The sequence below is a fragment of the Littorina saxatilis genome, linkage group LG17 (genome assembly GCF_037325665.1).
Source record: "Littorina saxatilis isolate snail1 linkage group LG17, US_GU_Lsax_2.0, whole genome shotgun sequence".
NCBI classification, from domain to species: domain Eukaryota; kingdom Metazoa; phylum Mollusca; class Gastropoda; order Littorinimorpha; family Littorinidae; genus Littorina; species Littorina saxatilis.
Genome location: NC_090261.1, coordinates 32,348,438 through 32,367,406, shown reverse-complemented (window position 1 = coordinate 32,367,406; position 18,969 = coordinate 32,348,438). Strand labels below are relative to the sequence as shown.

Below are 18,969 nucleotides of genomic sequence, written 5' to 3'. Positions count from 1 at the left end.
GACCGTGTCATCACCCCTCCAGTGCCATGAGCCGCTGGCGATTGCATCAGCAGTCAAAATAGCTAACTTGACTAAATGTAAAAACGATCCAATATATGTGATAAAGAAGAAAAGACAGACCTTCAACAATAGGATAAGGGGTGCAACTCTGCAACTCTTCTGAATCAAAAGCATAAAGATCACCTGTAAACAATTCTAGGATCAGGAAATCTGAACATCTGTTTGTTTTCATTAGGAAATAGAAATGAAATATAATGCTTTTGATTATTTATGACTAGTTAAGCTGTGGTAAATTTGGCTGGTATGCAACTTTTATACTTCTGCTTGATCTAACAGTGATATTAATATTAATAACACACACATAAAGATTAAAGAAAAAGAAACAAAACAAGAAAGCAACTTAGAAAAAAAGTTGTAGTCAGCTTTTTATACGTGGTTTTACACAACAAAAAACATAATTTAAATTAAAAAAAATTGCTGATTTACTCTTTTGTTTAAAGTGTGTGTTTATGTGGTAAGTAAAGTTCCATAGTAAAGTACTTTGTAAATTGTGTGGTAGGGGGTACATAAAGGGGGTAAGTTTCAGTGAGGTTTAGTGTGTGATTGTGTGACAGGGTGTGAATGTTGTTTTGATTTCTTGTTTCTTTGTGGCGGCTTTTATTTTAAATTCTTTATTAAAACAAGGTTAATTATCATTATATTAAAATATAGCATTTTAGTCATCAAGTTTTGTGTGTGTTTGTGGTAGTTATTAGTAGTGCAAATCCACATGTATGCATAATAAGTATGAATGTACGTCTTTTGTGTATGTGGTTAGCACGCGACGAGCCACTGGGGCGGTTGTAAGAAATCCCGGCCGGTTGGGATTTTGGGGGGCCGGTTCAATTTTTGACTTACCGGCCCCCTTGGCCGGTAGCAAAAAAAGTTAAGGTACACCCCTGTGTTTGTATGTATATATATATATGTGTGCGTGTGTGTTTGTACTCATACCAGAAGCATGTTCAGTGGGCAAGGTTTATAGCTGCACACCTCACACAAGTGGCAACTACATATTTATTGTCACCAAAGCAGCCCATTAAGATCTCCATCACTCGGACAGTGCCTGTTTAAATATCTGAATGTCTGTCCATCAGTCTGCCTGTTGGTGTCTGTGACTGTCTGATTGTTAGGTGTGTGTTTGTTTCTGTGCAGTAAGCTTTGCCAGTGTTACAAAACTTACTACTTATGTGAATCAGTTGGACTTGTAGTTTTCATTTTAATTTATATCCTCTGTCTTTTTGCCTTACTGCAGGTGCAAATACAGGTTTCAACACAGCCACAACATCCAGTACCTTAACAAGCTGGATGATGTCACCGCTAAACCGCACCATGGCAACGCTGAATCAAATGCATCGCATGGGACCCTGGCGGCCCAGGCTCAAGAAGAAAGGCCCGATGGACGGCCGACCACAACTGAGAGGTGTTGTTCTGAAAACTTTAATCAAGAAACCCAAAAAGCCAAACTCGGCCAACAGAAAGTGTGTGCGTGTTCGTCTGAGCACAGGCAAGGAGGTGACAGCATACATTCCAGGCGAGGGGCATAATCTGCAGGAGCACAGTATTGTGTTAGTGCGGGGAGGGCGAGTGCCCGATTTGCCTGGTGTCAAGATCAAGTGTATTAGAGGAAAGTACGATCTGGCTCATGTAAAAAAATAGTTTGTTTCTATGTGATTAGATTAGGAACATGGATAGTGTATACAAGATGCTAGCGAGTGTATGTGTTTGAACAATAAATGTGCCAGTCATTGTTTGTCATTTTGTGTTTCACATCTTTGAAGAAATGATTTAGACATCTATATTCTCACTCTTAATTGTGTGTTTATGCCAATGTGTGTGTGTGTTTGTGCACAGGTGTCCGTGCCGGGATGTCGATGTCTTTGTGAGCCTGTGCATGTCAGTGTGTGAATCATGATGAGTTTGTGAAAACAAGAAGCTGTGAAAGAGTTGCAAGCAAACCAACAAGCACAACTGAGTTTTCACTGAAATGCATCAGTTGCAAAATTTATTTCCAATTATCCCACAGAAAAAAAAAGATCTGTTGACAGACATATAGTTGGCAGATCTGGTCTGAGGCAACTGCTAAGAACAAGTTGAACCAAGTCAAGAAAGAAACTCCAACAAAATAATAATTATAGGCACATCACGTGAGAAACTGAACTTTTCTTCCTTTTCATGGGTCACAAGAACATCACAACCACAATATGTGATGCACTGTCACTTGATTCCACACTAAACAAAACTAAGATGTAAAAGGCAAGCAACAGCTACCAAAATGTATCACTAGAAGGTACAGTTACAACACTGTCGAGCTTTGCTTAGTGATAGTTAAAAACAGTGACCATTATATGTCTAACTTCATAGACTTGTCGACCATGCAGTATGTATTTCACTGACATATATGCACTCACGACACTATAAAGCTTTGCAATAACAATGGCATGTTTTTCTACACCCAATGGCCGATGACAAAATGTTTCCAACGAAATCAATCATGATCATGTGATTTCTTTCAATATAAGAGATTTCTTTCAATGTAATGCTATTTATGTTGAAGGCAAACAAGTTCATGACACTGTTGTTTGGTTCAAGATAACAATGGTCGCGCCATGTCGTAATGGTTATGGTCAAAGATGACAAAAATGGCACGCAATGATCACATTTTCTCTGACTGATGCTTTACATCAATGAACTGGAGCTGAACACAAACATTTACTCTTGCACCTTAGCACAGTTTGTAGCACACTAACAAGTCAGTCCATGTTGCAACTGCTGTTGGCAGTAAAACTGATCACGACAAACTTGTATTTTTTACAAAAATAATCATTTTTGATTTGACAGGTGAGGTTCACATATAAAATGGCTGGATAACACTTGTCTAATCATGAAATAACCAAAATAAAGGGTAATAAACCAATCTCTAATGTCAGTCTTGATTTAAACTGATTTAACTAAACAGAAGATGATGTGTCAACTCAAAACAAGAAACTTTTCTTTATTTGGTGTTTAACGTCATTTTCAACCACGAAGGTTACATGTATATCGCGAAGGGGGAAGATGGGATAGAGCCACTTGTCAATTGTTTCTTGTTCACAAAAGCACTAATCAAAAATTTGCTCCAGGGGCTTGCAACGTAGTACAATATATTACCTTACTGGGAGAATGCAAGTTTCCAGTACAAAGGACTTAACATTTTTTACATACTGCTTGACTAAAATCTTTGCAAAAATTGACTATATTCTATACAAGAAACACTTAACAAGGGTAAAAGGAGAAACAGAATCCGTTAGTCGCCTCTTACGACATGCTGGGGAGCATCGGGTAAATTCTTTCTCGTCCCAACCAATATGGGACTCCCCCTAACCCGCGGGGGGTAAAACAACAAACAAAAGTAATTCTATACTAATAAAATCAAAAGTATGGGATATTATTCTCACACCCTGCAGTAATTGTAAAGGTCAAGGTCAGAACAAACACAAAATGTAAGTGCATTATTATGCTTTTGAAATTTACTTATGTGGGATAATATGTAACCAACTAGTCAGATTTGCTGGTAACAACAAATCTTTTCTCAAACTTCCAAGTAAAACTGGCAATGTAAACAACTAAACACTTTTCGCATCTTAAAAACTGAAACAGATAAACAGTAACGTTTCTAGGAACCACAACACTGAATTAAAAGAAAAGACTTGCATTTTGTCCAGCAAGCCACAATTACCTCAGGCTCTTGCTGATTACTTTATAATATACACAGTTAGAATAAAAAATCTGCAACATCTTATAAATCTTCAGAACCAATCGAGCAATGTACCTCTTCTTTTCCTTGATCACACACAAGATGCTTGTCATTTGCAGACACACACACTTAACAGTAACACAAATGTAAAAGACACTGGTGAGCAGATCTCTCTTTCTTTCTTTTCTTTATTTGGTGTTTAATGTCGTTTTCAACCGTTCAAGGTTATATCGCGACGGGGAAAGGGGGGAGATGGGATAGAGCCACTTGTTAATTGTTTGTTGTTCACAAAAGCACTAATCACAAAATTGCTCCAGGGGCTTGCAACGTAGTACAATATATGACCTTACTGCGAGAATGCAAGTTTCCAGTACAAAGGATTTAACATTTCTTACATACTGCTTGACTAAAATCTTTACAAACATTGACTATATTCTATACAAGAAACACTTAACAAGGGTAAAAGGAGAAGAATCCGTTAGTCGCCTCTTACGACATGCTGGGGAGCATCGGGTAAATTCTTCCCCCTAACCCGCGGGGGGAACTGGTGAGCAGATAACAAATTCATTCTGCTATACTTCCATCCTTTCTGAAAAAATAAGAAGAACACTGGTAGCTTTGCTCTCACATTGTCATGTAATAAATGACACATTTTCAGGTCTCTGTGCTTTTATGCACGAAATCACAGCACAATTCACCAAAAATCACACAAAAGCTTCTTAGCTCTGAGTGTATGCATAACTATATTAAGTGTTTCATGTCCGATTGTTTCAACAGCTAGGAAGCTTAGGAGCAATGCTGTAACAAAATTACCAACGTTCCTTGAACAAAATTACCAACATTCCTTCAAACAATGAAGTTTAAGTTCTTGTCTACCTGGACAACATTAAAACTCAGAAATAAATTCTGTCTACCTGGACAGATTTATATTCAAATGAAGAGAGAATCCTTGTTGTTTAAACCAAAAGAAAAAGGTTAAAATTCTTGATCATATCCTGATCATCACATGGTGAAAGTCATAACGTAAAAATAGTTTAAACTGATCAATCGCCTGATCATCACAAACACAAACTAAACAACATCAACAACAAAAGAAAAACTGTCCACACTTGGCAAGTCTCTTCCTTGTGCAGACAGGTAAAAAACAAAAAAAAGTATTAAGCATCACTGTTTGCTTTCATTTCTATGCCCAGAATACCTTCTGTATCTGACAATAGAAAATGCAAAATAAAAATATAAATAAAAAAACTGCATTGCTGTCTTACCTTGACATGCGCAATGCCAACAGAAAAAAACCATGATAGGACTTCTTCCTTTCTCTAGCTTTACTACTTTTGTTTAAACTTCCAACTCAGAACCATAAAATCCTCAAACAAAATATGCAGCCCCCAAAAAGTTAAATAAATAAACAATAAAAAAAACATTCTGTTGTTAAGAAGAGAAAAATGTATAACTGAACCCTGTGTTTATTTTCTTACTTACTTACTGCCTGTTATGCCGGTTGGCATGTTGGGCAGCAGTCATTATCTTGCATCCATGATATTTCCTACACTTTAGTTCTGGCCTCAACAGCTAAGAGACCAGTAGAAACTCATTTTAATGTTCTTCTACGCACCGTCAAACTCGAATCATAAGAAGTGACAAAACATTTCCTTCAAAAGAGAGAGAAATCAAAAGAAATGAGCTCATCTGTCTTTTTTGCAGTGTGAAATTTTCAGACCTCAGAAAAAATTTTAAAAAAGAAGAATTTTATTTTGTTCAACTTCAGAAAGGTTTGTGCCACACAGTTAAATCATGCAGACCAGTAAGAATGGTTCCTCTCAGAGGAATTAAAAACAAGTATAAAACACAAGCTCCAATGATAACTAAACAAGGGCCATTAGAATCAGTTCTGCTTTCAAGTAGAACTGTCTGCTCTCAGTCTCAACTGCTGTCAAATTTGAACTAAAAAATGTATTTCTCACCCTGACAAGAGATGCCAGGCTAAACCCAGTTTGACCAATGACCGTACCAATAATCATAACAATCATTTTTTTGTCCTGATGTTTTTTGTGAAATGACTTTTACTTTCAAATTTCTGATCTTTCTTTCTTTATTTGGTGTTTAACGTCGTTTTCAACCACGAAGGTTATATCGCGACGGGGAAAGGGGGGAGATGGGATAGAGCCACTTGTCAATTGTTTCTTGTTCACAAAAGCACTAATCAAAAATTTGCTCCAGGGGCTTGCAACGTAGTACAATGTATTACCTTACTAGGAGAATGCAAGTTTCCAGTACAAAGGACTTAACATTTCTTACATACTGCTTGACTAAAATCTTTACAAAAATTGACTATATTCTATACAAGAAACACTTAACAAGGGTAAAAAGAGAAACAGAATCCATTAGTCGCCTCTTACGACATGCTGGGGAGCATCGGGTAAATTCTTCCCCCTAACTCGCGGGGGGTAATTTCTGATTTTGTTATATGATTTTTGTGTAAATACTTTCACAACCAGTGGCAGTCTTTTCTTTAAAAACAAACTTGATGTCTCAAAGACTATAATTGTAAAACATATTTTGAAATTGTATAAAGGAAACATCTGTGCCTTGTGTAATTATTTCATTCCATGTGCACATCATGTGCTTTCCTTACCTAATATGTACAATTCGAAGTATGTTCCTACCGGCAGAGTCTTAACGCAATAAAATCCAACAGCTGATTAAAACCAGAAGGCTTTTGTAAAAATTTCACTTCCTACGATAGACCAGCTTTGGGGGAAAAGTTATACCGTCTGAAAACTCAAAGAACCAAAGACTGGTGATGCTAACTAAACCTAAATCATAAGTTATCCAATCACAACTCTTGTATTTTACGTTTTATCCGATGAAATTCAATTCCTCTTGAAATGTAAGACAACAAACAAGAGTTTGAAAGAACACTGCTGCATTATATAAAACAACACATGCTTGCTACTGCTAAGATGTTGCTCATATCCTTTAGAACAACAAACAAGTCACGTAAGGCGAAACTACTACATTTAGTCAAGCTGTGGAACTCACAGAATGAAACTGAACGCACTGCATTTTTTCACAATGACCGCAGTCCGCCGCTTGTGCATAACGGAGTGAAACTGACGAGCCTGTTCAGCGCGTTAGTGGTTTCGCTGTGCTGCATAGCACGCTTTTCTGTACCTCTCTTCGTTTTAACTTTCTGAGCGTGTTTTTAATCTTAACATATGTCTATATGTTTTTGGAATCAGGAACCGACAAGGAATAAGATGAAATTGTTTTTAAATCGATTTCGGAAATTTAATTTTGATCATAATTTTTATATTTTTAATTTTCAGAGCTTGTTTTTAATCCAAATATAACATATTTATATGTTTTTGGAATCAGGAAATGATGTAGAATAAGATGAACGTAAATTTGGATCGTTTTATATAAAAACAAAAATTATTACAATTTTCAGATTTTTTATGACCAAAGTCATTAATTAATTTTTAAGCCACCAAGCTGAAATGCAATACCGAAGTCCGGCCTTCGTCGAAGATTGCTTTACAAAAATTTCAATCAATTTGATTGAAAAATGAGGGTGTGACAGTGCCGCCTCAACTTTTACAAAAAGCTGGATATGACGTCATCAAAAGTATTTATCGAAAAAAAGAAAAAAACGTCCGGGGATATCATTCCCAGAAACTCTCATGTCAAATTTCATAAAGATCGGTCCAGTAGTTTGGTCTGAATCGCTCTACACACACACACGCACAGACACACACACACACACACACATACACCACGACCCTCGTCTGGATTCCCCCTCTATGTTAAAACATTTAGTCAAAACTTGACTAAATGTAAAAAGTGTAACCTGATACCAAGCGTAAGTCAAACGATCAGGGTATTCAAACACAACAATCATACAAGAGGAATAAGACTGACATTCTTGTACATGAACGCATTACATCTTTACATAAATGACATGCACAAATGACTAGGCAAATGGTATGGAGTTTACTGATGTCTGTTTTGCATGATTATGATGTAAATACCTACTACTTCCCAACTAACTGTCATGATCTTAGCTATTTTACCACAACATAATATCTATGCAGCATGACAAGAGTCTCATTCGCTCTTAAAATATTCACACAAGCAGAACGTGGACTGTTTCATTCAAATACCATAGATTACACGGAATAAAAACTGGTACTGAGCCTGCAGTACCAGGTAAAGTGATGTCATGCAAACATATAAAAGGTACGCTGCATCAGTAACAAAGCTAATTCACCAATACTGGACCAATATTTTTGCAAAACGGGTGCGGGTTCAAGTGAACATAACAGTGGAAAGATTAAATCTATTTCATGTTCAAATTAAAATAAGGTTGAGTTGGTTTGTTATTTTACAACCAAAAGAAAGAGAAACTGATGAATCAAGGCCTGTTATTATTCAGTTAATTGTTTTTCATCAGCAATGTTACAGATGCAATGTCCTTTTACGTGTCTGATTACACATAGACAAAAACTTTTCAATATTATCTGATTAGCACTAGCACGTACGCACTATGATTTGACACCGAGTGGAATATGAAAATATATATATATGCATTCATCAATATATATGACCATCTTTTGACATTGTTTTAAAATATAATTTTTTTCTAAAGTTGTTTATCTTCATATAATTGTTCTATCCACATGAGAGGCAGTTTCAACGCTTCTGTATCAGGTAAGGCACACCAGTTTTGTTCAACTCAGTTGAATCTGTGACAAAAAAAGGTCCATTCCGGAGAAGTGATTTCCGTCCGCTGTGGAAAAAGTCTGTCATCATTGTGCAACAATGCTGATTAAGTCCGTCAGTGATCAAATGTACAGGCCAGAGTTGCCGCATAGTTTCGGCTGATGGAGTCTGTTTTGTTTACACTTTGCACACACATTTTGTCACAAAGGTTTCAGACCAAGCTTCACAAATTCCACAGAATCACACTCACACTACAGCAGGCAAAAGGGTAGAAGAAAGAACCTCCGACACTTGGTAGAACACAACATTTCATATGCAGTTTGTTAAATGGGGGGGGGGGGGGGGGGGGGGATTTGTTTGTTTATTTGGTGTTTAACGTCGTTTTCAACCACGAAGGTTATATCGCGAAGGGGGGAGATGGGATAGAGCCAATTGTGAATTGTTTCTTGTTCACAAAAGCACTAATCAAAAATTTGCTCCAGGGGCTTGCAACGTAGTACAATATATTACCTTACTGGGAGAATGCAAGTTTCCAGTACAAAGGACTTAACATTTCTTACATACTGCTTGACTAAAATCTTTACAAAAATTGACTATATTCTATACAAGAAACACTTAACAAGGGTAAAAGGAGAAACAGAATCCGTTAGTCGCCTCTTACGACATGCTGGGGACTCTCCCTAACCTGCGGGGGGCGGGGGAGTGATATATGAAAGGGAAAGAACTATAAGAACAAACTCTGTCTTTGCAACCGAGAGTAGAAACTTGAATCTCCTGTCCACAAACTCTAGCCGAAAGCCACAAGCACATCATCATTTCTTCCCACCGTCCCTACTACAGCTTTACAACATTATTAACATGGAGATTTTTTTCTTTTCAAAATCTTGATCGATTCCCTCGTAGGTCCTGTTTGCTCATTCAAAAACCATCAGAACGTTTCTGTTGAATTTTTCTGAAAGCATGATTGTCTTCAGAATGTGTTCCTTTTTTTTTTTTTTTGCCCTCCTTTTATATAAATGTAATTCCTTAAAATATACACAGTAAAATCAACTACACATGTCTTTTCTGAATTTTTAAAAAAAAAAAATCTAAACAAAATAACTTCAGAATTTCAGAGTTGAATCTAGTTTCATCAAACAAAATTGTCCACAACTGTAAGACAAGCAAAAAATAATCTCCAAGCGAAATTCGAAAAGTTGCAAAGCTGTAGAACTGCATGTTTTTCTCCCAGTTTCATTTTTTTTAGCACCACCTTTTGCTGGGGAGGTACTCATATAAGAAATATTCTGCTCTTTTCCCAAAGAGATTCTGTAAACATGACTGCAAAGTTTCGAATTTTCTTTCAACAGCAGCTTTGTCCCCAAACATTTAACATTATGTGAATCGGCATTCTTCTTCTTAGCAACTATCACCCAGAACTTTCAGACCCTGATGGAAACATGATCGGTGCGAAGGATTTGTGTATGTTTTTTTTTCATGATCGTAAAGCAAGATGACATCCACTGAAAAGTAAACAAATTGGTCTTTACAATGAAGTTTTAGCAACATAAATTTCTTTCTTCCAACCCATGCACATCATGCACAGTCCATTTTTAGCACATAATTATTCCATGAGATTTTGCTTGAACTTACAATTTTCATAAACAACACATAATCGCCACAAAGACAAAAACGTGTATTTTACCCTTATCATACACTAAAGACAAAAATAAATCTGGTAAACCAAAACAAAACAGCCTTGTTTTGCTTTGATACATGCATGCCCAATGTCACCACAGAATGTGTGCTGTGTAGCAATACAAATATCAAACAGTAAAAAAAAAGCCTTAGCTATTCATAATCAAGAATTTACAACCACATATTCCTGTACTGATTTTGCTACGTCAACTGGGCTTCGTCCTCAACACTGTTAAATAAGGTCCATAACTTTTGTTGCTCCTACTCGATTTTCATACTCAGTTGCTCCCCTTGCTAAATAAAGTTGGCAATGAACAATGCAGACATTATAGAATCACTATTAATCATACTTGATAATTTACACGATTTTTCAAACACATTTTTTCACCAATTTAAAAGCACAAATGTCCACAATTTTGTAAACACTTTCCATTCTTTAGGGGGCATTCATGGGCGAGTCTGCTAGTGCAAAAAAGAATTAAAATCTGGATTGATAAAATAAAATAACCTTCTGGCCCAAAGACTCAACAATATTATAAGTTTTAGCTTTCTTAGTTAGACAACATTATCTCAGGACAGTCAAACAGCCTGCAAACATACACTTTCTGTAATCAATTCTCTGACACAGAGAATTATGGTGCAAGGGTGAATGACGCTTAAAACAATAACAAATGTGGAGAACACCTGGCCAGACAATACAGAGAAAAACTGTGGAACGTCTGTCGGTTGTGCAATAACTGTGGTGATGATCAGCTGATGATGTCGTCATGGTGATAGTTGGTTGATGGAAATGTGGAGGCACGGAACGATGCACCGCCATAGCACCAAAGTCAGAATGTGGAACCCTTGTCGTTGCCATCTGGAAACAGCAAGAAGGCCAAAAGTTAATGAGAAACTGGACAATGCAGGAAGTAACTAATTAGCAAAATGTTTGCTAGCCCCCTTTAACATTACAACAATGTCTATAATCAATGCATGAAGTAACTTAACTAATGGGCAAAATGCTTGCTTGTCCCCCTTACGTTACAACAGTGTCTATAATCAAAACTCCTTAAGTTTTAAAAGGCTGTTAGAGCTTTGAAAATTGTCCATTGTGCAAAACACATGTAACCTTCAAGTACGCTGTCAAGTTGCTCAGAGACAAGTGGCTCTAAGATTACAGTAAATTAAAAGTATAATTTGCTACCTTCACGATTAAAACTATGTCTCTCACCATAAACCGTTAAAAAAAAAAATTCTTCTATTACAGTAAATTTAGTGGCAGTATAGCTACCTTCATGGTTAAACCTGATGTTCTTCAGCATGAACTGGGTTCCATCCAAATAAATGAATATTATACCAATTTACATGCAAGACTAGCTCACAACATACTCCACAACACAAGGAAACCCGTGTTGAAAATTCAAATATATTCCACAAATACTTGGATACAAAGCTGAGCAGAAGGCTCCTTCGCTCAACACTTTGTTCATGCTGTTCTAATCTATATAAAGTTCAGTGGTACCTCTGTTTTAAGACCACTTATGATAAATGTAGGTCTTTGTGAGGAGGGAGTCTTAAAATGGAGGTTAATTTAAAGAGAGGTTCCACTGTACTGTCTATACTGCGTACCTCCACCCAAAGCATGCTCCGTCATGCTGAGGCAGAGGGAATCCAGACGAGCGTTGATCTCATTGTCTGTGGCCGGCTCGGGCCCCTGTTGCATGGACTGGGTCAGAGCTAGCTGACAGCCACGTAGTGGTGCGGACTGTGTTCTCGTCACCGGTTGCTTGGCCTGTGAGATCATGAATGGTAAGTGGTGTGAGTAAGTCCACACCTGCCAACCCTTGTCAAAACTAAAGTGTAGCAATTAATTACTTCTCTTTTTTTTCTCTTTTTTTTTCTTCAGCGTAGCAAATGGTGTGATAAATTTAATATCATTTTTATTTTTCATTATCATTCAGACACCGTTGTGTACTCTCTCCCTGGAGTGTTTAAAATGTAAGAGAATTGTGCGTTTAGGCTGCAAACAAGCACAAACACACACACACACACACACACACACACACACACACACACACACACACAAACACACACAAACCTGAGCTGCAATGAAAAACAAGACAAACAACGACTTGAGATACATGTACCCACCACTCAATCCTCTGACCCGCCCCACCCCAACCCTGATATACATATTTTTGTAGTAAGGGACTTACAAAATTGATGTGGTCAGTAAAAAAATACCTTTCAAATCATTGAAAAGAAAATGAGGTGTACATGTACCTGTAAGACTCAAGAGGTACCAGTGCATGCAGTACTGTCGCACTAGAGTGCACACGCTCAATACACAAACAAGCTCACATTCTACACACTGGCAATTTCAACCTATCTCAAAACAACTCACTTCCAGCAGGCCGGGTTTCAGCATGGAGGTGTTGAGGGAGTTGTTGCGCGAGACTGGCGTGTGAGCAACCGATCCTAGTACAGATCGCCGCGAGCCGAAGCTCCACTGCTGCAGCGACGGCCCGGGCGGCAGGCGTGTCCTTGTCCCGCTGGCAGTTCGTGCAGCCACCGTGTGGAGAGGGAATGTGTTGCCCCAGCTAAAAATTGCACAAATATTATAAATCCCAGTGAAGCTGAAAGCAGACCCTCTGTTTTGCACTTCTAAAAACATGCTTCACACACGTCCGCCGCACCGTTAATTCAGTTTACCAGTACATTTAAAACAAATGCTTATTTCAATGTTTACTGACAAAAACTGTATTCATGTCAAACGCTACTTCAAGAACACGTCAGGACAGCTAGACAATCCCTTTTAGGATTTAACAACTTGACTTTTTATGTTGTCTGTGTCTATTGTTGTGCTTTCCCTGGTCAAGCGTTGATTATTGTGTGACAGTTAATTATATGTGACCTGAACAGGCAATCTAATTGGCTCTTCCTTATTGGCTCTTCCTTATCAGACAATTGTCTCTCTCTAATTGGTTTTTGATTACTGTAACCCCCCTCTAGGCCAAAATAACAATTGACCCGTGCCATCATAAAAGTTTTTGTGGAACCACAACATTTATTTATGCGAGTTATAATTATTCACACACAAAAATAACTCTGTGCAGTACCTTTTCTGCTGTCTCCTGTCATATTTGTGCGGAGGTGGCTGCCATATTTTCTGTGCTTGCAGCTTCCACGATGACAGGAGAGACTTCTGTCTGAACGAAAAGGCCTGGAACAAACACAGAAAAGAGTATTCATGTTCAATGCCATGTGAATTTTCAATAAATAAATAGAACACTGAATAAGTGAAAGTTCTGCATGACATAAATCAGTTTTACTAACTACAGGTTACATGAGCACATCTGCTGATCTAAGCAGACCTTCTAATAAACTTTTAACAAAGAGCATCTTTTCTCCAGGTAAGGCAGAAAACAGAAATGGAATGTTTTTCACAACTCATAACATGTGCAACAGTGCGGCCCGCAAGCACACATACACACAAACACCCCTGGGCATTCTTCTGACCGACACTTTCTCTGAAACTTAAAAAGTTCACGCCACATTCAAATTACATTTCAGGTTCTGTTGCAAAAAAACACCTTAGCAGCAGCCACATTAGCTTTCACTTTCAAATACAGTCGAGCCCCCCTTTTAAGACCCGCCAATTTAAGACTTCCCTTTTGGTTTTTCACAATTTCTTTTCATAACATCTGTAAATGTGAGGGGGCCCAGGTAGCTCAGGTGGTAGAGCACTGGACTTGTGATCGAAAGGTCGCTGGTTCGAATCCGGGCCGGGACGGACACAGGTCAACTTTATGTGCAGACCCAGAGACGGTATCCATCTCCCACCCCCGTGTCACCACAGTGGCACGTAAAAGACCTCGGTCATTCTGCCATAAGTGCAGATGGCTGATACCACCTAAACACGCATGCACTTGTGTATCTCACCTAAAGTCGGGTTAAAACCGGGAACATGCCCCTAATGGCTTTGCCGTGAGGGCGTAAAACTTGAATTTCTCTCTGTAAATGTAACCCCATTTTAATACTCCCTTTTTTTTTTTAACCTCATTTTCTCAGATTTATAGAGGTCTGAAAAAGGGAGGGGGGGGGGGGGGATCTGGATCTGGATGCCCCACTTGATGTAGTTCGACAACTAAGTCAAGAGGCCTGGTATTTACAAAACGTTTAAAAACCGGGCCCAGTGACTAGTTACACTGTAAAGTTTCACATGACTGTTATTGTCTCACCTCATGCTGCACACACTTGTCGATGAGCTGGAAGTACAGCTGTAGGCTGTCATCGTCCGGGATGCTGGCAGTGAGAAGTTGTGTGCACACTGAAACACAACACACACATTTGTGCCTTAGACATGCTGGGTGAAGAGAAGAGAAGAAGCAGGAGCGAGTTAGAAGACACCTACTGTCTTCAAACCTACACCGAAACTGAGGATAAAAGTTGCTTGTTCCTTTCAATAATTGTTCTTCTCTCAGGTGCCACATTACTCTTGCTTACTCTTGTTGCATATGTCGTATGTACTGAGCGCTTACGTCCCTTTGTTTCTCAAACTGAAATGCTGATAAATCGCTTTCATATAATCCAATTGTTGGAATAGCAAGGCTTCTTTCAGTTTACATATCAAAAGCCCATTTCAGTACCCTTTCATTTGCTTAATTACATTTGCACTGGACCTCCAAAATCCACATAATGTACACCTCAAAACTGAGATAAATTTGCAGGTTTCGTCAACAGAAAGTCTTGGAAAACCTGATCTTAACTCTAACTCTAAGGGTTTCTCCACTGATGTTAAGCTATTAATTCATCACTAGTTTTTCTTTTTCAATTCTTGCAATTTTCAGCAGCAAACAGCCTACACAAAATGAGGCACAATGGAAAATTACTAATTAATCTCACTATCATTAATCCCATCAACGACAATATTTAAGCACACCAACCTTTTCCCATAAGACGTACAAACTGGCCAGGCAGGTTCCCCTCAACGATCTCCGTATCTGAGGTACACGGGGACTGTGGGGCGGTGAGGTGGGCGGGGTCATTGGGGGGCGGGGTGTAAGCCTTGATTGGCGAGTTCAGCATGCTCTTCATCTCCCCCAGGACTTCTCGGATTGGTCCCCCTTCCATGATGTGCTGAAAGACGAACATTTTTGGTGAGAACAAGAATGAGGAACATAATTATGAGCTTGTACCACACCCTTCTCGAAAACCTTAAGGTCAAATCGCAAAGGTAGCACTTCGGTGTCATTCCTTTCTTGAGGATCAAATTCCATTTGTTTATTCAATGCCTCTTATTCCCTTGGCTGCCAGAAGACTGGTTCCATATAGCTCTTGGTTATTGCTGGTGTCTACATCGAGAGCGCTAACTTTCATTTGTTACATCAACAAATGTCAAACAGGCTATTGAGACTAGCCTAGAATATCGGTAAAACTGCTTCCTACGAAAATCTCTTTTTCTGTGACAATCAGCACAAAGCCCCATCATCCACTCAGCTGCAGAATAATGAAGACTTAGAACGAGAAGCTTAAAACGTTACACTGTGAAAAAAGGCTGAATGGGATAATAACAAATAAAGTACAGGCATCAGTACTTCATTCTGATTAGCTACTGTTTGTTGTGGTTTTTGTTGTTGTTTTTGTTTTTGTTGTTGTTGTTGTTGTTTTTGTTGTTACAGCAGCAATTAGCATTACATGTGCTAGTATCTTAAGAATCTCCATTCCAAATAAATTGATAAAACCAACTCGTTTTCCAATCCAAGATCATCTGCACTCAATCTCTACCACACCCACAATCCATACCGCAATTTACTTCTGGCCTTGACCTACCTTACCTGCAGCATTACCCTATCTTTCTACTCATCCATCCAGTGCTTCTGTAATTCATGTGTTTCACCACATCCCACCCCTGCCCCCTTCCCCATCCCAAAGTAATGCTTTGCATGACTGGAGGATGGAGATACATGTAAAGCCATTACTTTCATACCCACCCCACCGCCTTATCCGCCAGGCTGCCCTCCAATCAAAGCATCACTTTCATTCATAAGGAAACCTGACAAGAAACTCATGATAATGATGAAGATACTTTCAAGCCATTTACAAAAAGCCACCCTTGGTGCATAACCACAGTGAAAAGATCAATCTCTTTAACTTTAAGCTTTGCCATTCTCTGTGACAATATTTTTTTTTTTGTTTTTTTTTTACTTCTTTGATCTCTGGTGATAAAGGTACATTCCTTGTGGAAGAGGTTTGGCTCACCATCTCAGATCTGGCCAGGATCTTAGACGGGATAATACCATCCCTCCACTTGGACACATACTAAAAATTCAACACCCAGACTGCTTGTTCTGTTAGCTGGAATTTTTGTAATGAATAAATTATAAAAAAAATTTAATCGTGGTTTTTAATGAATATTTTTACTTGTGTGCTACATGTATGTATTTTGAGATTCATGTATGTATGTTGAAAAGTACCATGATTGTGTAAATTGTATTTGGATGTGTATTATTATTTGACTACAAATTATGTGGGTTAAATCTTTGCAAATTTAGTGAAAGTGTATTTCGATGTGTATTATTATTTGATTTGGAATTGTGTACAGAATAATGTATTTATGTATGTTTTTGTGAGGCGCTTAGAACTTTTTTAGGATTAACACCAAATAAATATATCCTCATTATCATTATTTTCAAGAAATTAATTCATCAAAACATTCCTTCTGTGCACAGAAGGATGGTGATTGAACTGTTTACACAGGAAGCACTGCGTGTTTAACGATCAAATGCTCATCATAAGCTGCTGACGCCAGAAGTCAAGAGAATATAAAAGGTCAAAGAAGTAAGATTACCAAAATCAATCCTACATTGCCGACAAATTAGCATCATTGACATTTTAAATCGCAACTTTCAATTTTTTAAAAATACAATTATAATTGTCAAAGAGCTGTCTAAAGTAAAACACAGGCAATAACATAAGGGGAGGGCGCAAAAGTCCTGTTCAGCAACAAAGGATATCAAATTACTTCACTTCTGGATGTGTTTTTTAAGTTTTGTTTCATTTGTCTGTTTACTTGTCATTGGTATTGTTTGCTCTGTGTTGTTGTTGTCAGTATTGTTTCTGCTGCGGTGTTCTCGTAGAGTATTAACATTGTGCTGATGCTAACAAAGGCTGAGAAAAGACACTACTGAATTGAATTTGTTTTTAATCATGTACAATAGAATCCCTTCTGTAGACTCACTCACTCACACCCCCCCCCCCCCCCCCCCCCCCCTCCCTCCGCGCCTTTTTCCGATCGTATGTATTACATAACTTCTGTAATTTATATACTACTTTTTAAGGCAACCTCCTTTCCTGATTTTCTCAGACTTTTTCTTGTTTTAAAAGGGTATTCCAATGTATATGGTAACATTTGTTTCATCAGTTTCATATTTGCTGTTGAAACAATATCCGCTTTTTTCCCAGATTTAATAAATCATAGTTTAGCTACAGTTATTAATTCAAAGCTGAACGCCTAAAGGTCTTTCATGCAATATAATACCTCTACTAAATTCTTTGGGTGATTTATTTAAAAGAGTTTATAGCTGAACTTCAGAGAGTATGTAGAACCTACATCTATGTTGAAACCTGATCTAACCCAAGTTATACTCATCACAAACAAGAAGGGCAAAGCCCATACGACTCACATGCTTGACCTTGACCTTTACATGACCTTGACCTTCAGGGTCAAGGTCAAATAACTAAACCTAGCAATGACATCATACACTAAGAACTGCTGTACACATTTTTCCTACCAAAATACATGTGACCTTGACCCAAGGTCAAGGTCATCCAAGGTCATGCAACACAAAGCTGTTAATTCAAGACATAGGAAGTACAATGGTGCTTATTGGCTCTTTCTACCATGAGATATGGTCACTTTTAGTGGTTCACTACCTTATTTTGGTCACATTACATAAGGGTCAAAGTGACCTTGACCTTGATCATATGTGACCAAATGTGTCTCATGATGAAAGCATAACATGTGCCCCACATAATTTTTAAGTTTGAAACAGTTATCTTCCATAGTTCAGGGTCAAGGTCACTTCAAAATATGTATACAATCCAACTTTGAAGAGCTCCTGTGACCTTGACCTTGAAGCAAGGTAAACCAAACTGGTATCAAAAGATGGGGCTTACTTTGGCCTATATATCATATATAGGTGAGGTATTAAATCTCAAAAACTTCAGAGAAAATGCGAAAATGTGAAAAATGGTCGTTTTTAAGACAACAATTACGGCCCCTGTGACCTTGAACTTGAAGTGAGGTCAAGTTGCCGCACATGTTTTTTGAGATCTTGTAACCATACACCATCAGGCCACATCAGGTGTTGATAGACTTAATAGTGTCCAAGAAAATCCAACGTTAAAGTTTTCCGGACGGACGCAGGGACGGACGGACGGACGGACGGACGACTCGGGTGAGTACATAGACTCACTTTTGCTTCGCATGTGAGTCAAAAAATCAAATTGGTAAGTACAAAACGGAAAACAATCTCCCTCTCCGACTTGTGTGAACAATAAAACACAAAGCAAAGCAAAATAAACTGCAAGAAAAGGATCATATAACAGAACAAGAGGCGAAGCCTTCAAGGCTCACGTAAGAAATAGACAAACAGTAACACAAACTCAATCACTCCGTCACACATACACACCCACACACACAGTAAGCTTAGGTGACGACTGTGCAAGAAAGAGAGACACTAGATCTAGATCTGTCTGTCTGCATGTAGCCTACTTACAGGGACACGACTGCCAAATAGTCTCGGCCCGCTCAA

The 18,969-nt window shown here is 38.3% G+C and overlaps 2 protein-coding genes across 3 annotated transcripts in view; one reads left to right on the top strand and one right to left on the bottom strand.

Annotated features, from left to right (window-relative positions):
• The first annotated feature begins 1,368 nt into the window (after nucleotides 1-1,368).
• LOC138953259 (small ribosomal subunit protein uS12m-like) lies at nucleotides 1,369-1,695 on the top strand. The gene has a single exon (XM_070325059.1). The coding sequence runs from the start codon at nucleotides 1,369-1,371 to the stop codon at nucleotides 1,693-1,695; it is 327 nt and encodes a 108-aa protein (XP_070181160.1).
• A 313-nt stretch (nucleotides 1,696-2,008) lies between these two features.
• LOC138953829 (protein Smaug homolog 1-like) overlaps nucleotides 2,009-18,969 on the bottom strand; it is a 60,997-nt gene continuing 44,036 nt past the window's right edge. For both annotated transcript variants that reach the window (XM_070325775.1, XM_070325774.1), the window contains exons 7-12: nucleotides 15,100-15,292; nucleotides 14,395-14,483; nucleotides 13,273-13,376; nucleotides 12,558-12,753; nucleotides 11,783-11,945; nucleotides 2,009-11,030 (exon numbers count right to left, since the gene is read on the bottom strand). In XM_070325775.1, coding sequence (XP_070181876.1) covers nucleotides 11,002-11,030; nucleotides 11,783-11,945; nucleotides 12,558-12,753; nucleotides 13,273-13,376; nucleotides 14,395-14,483; nucleotides 15,100-15,292 — 774 coding nt within the window. In that variant the 3' untranslated portion in view covers nucleotides 2,009-11,001. The remainder of the gene's footprint in view (nucleotides 11,031-11,782; nucleotides 11,946-12,557; nucleotides 12,754-13,272; nucleotides 13,377-14,394; nucleotides 14,484-15,099; nucleotides 15,293-18,969) is intronic.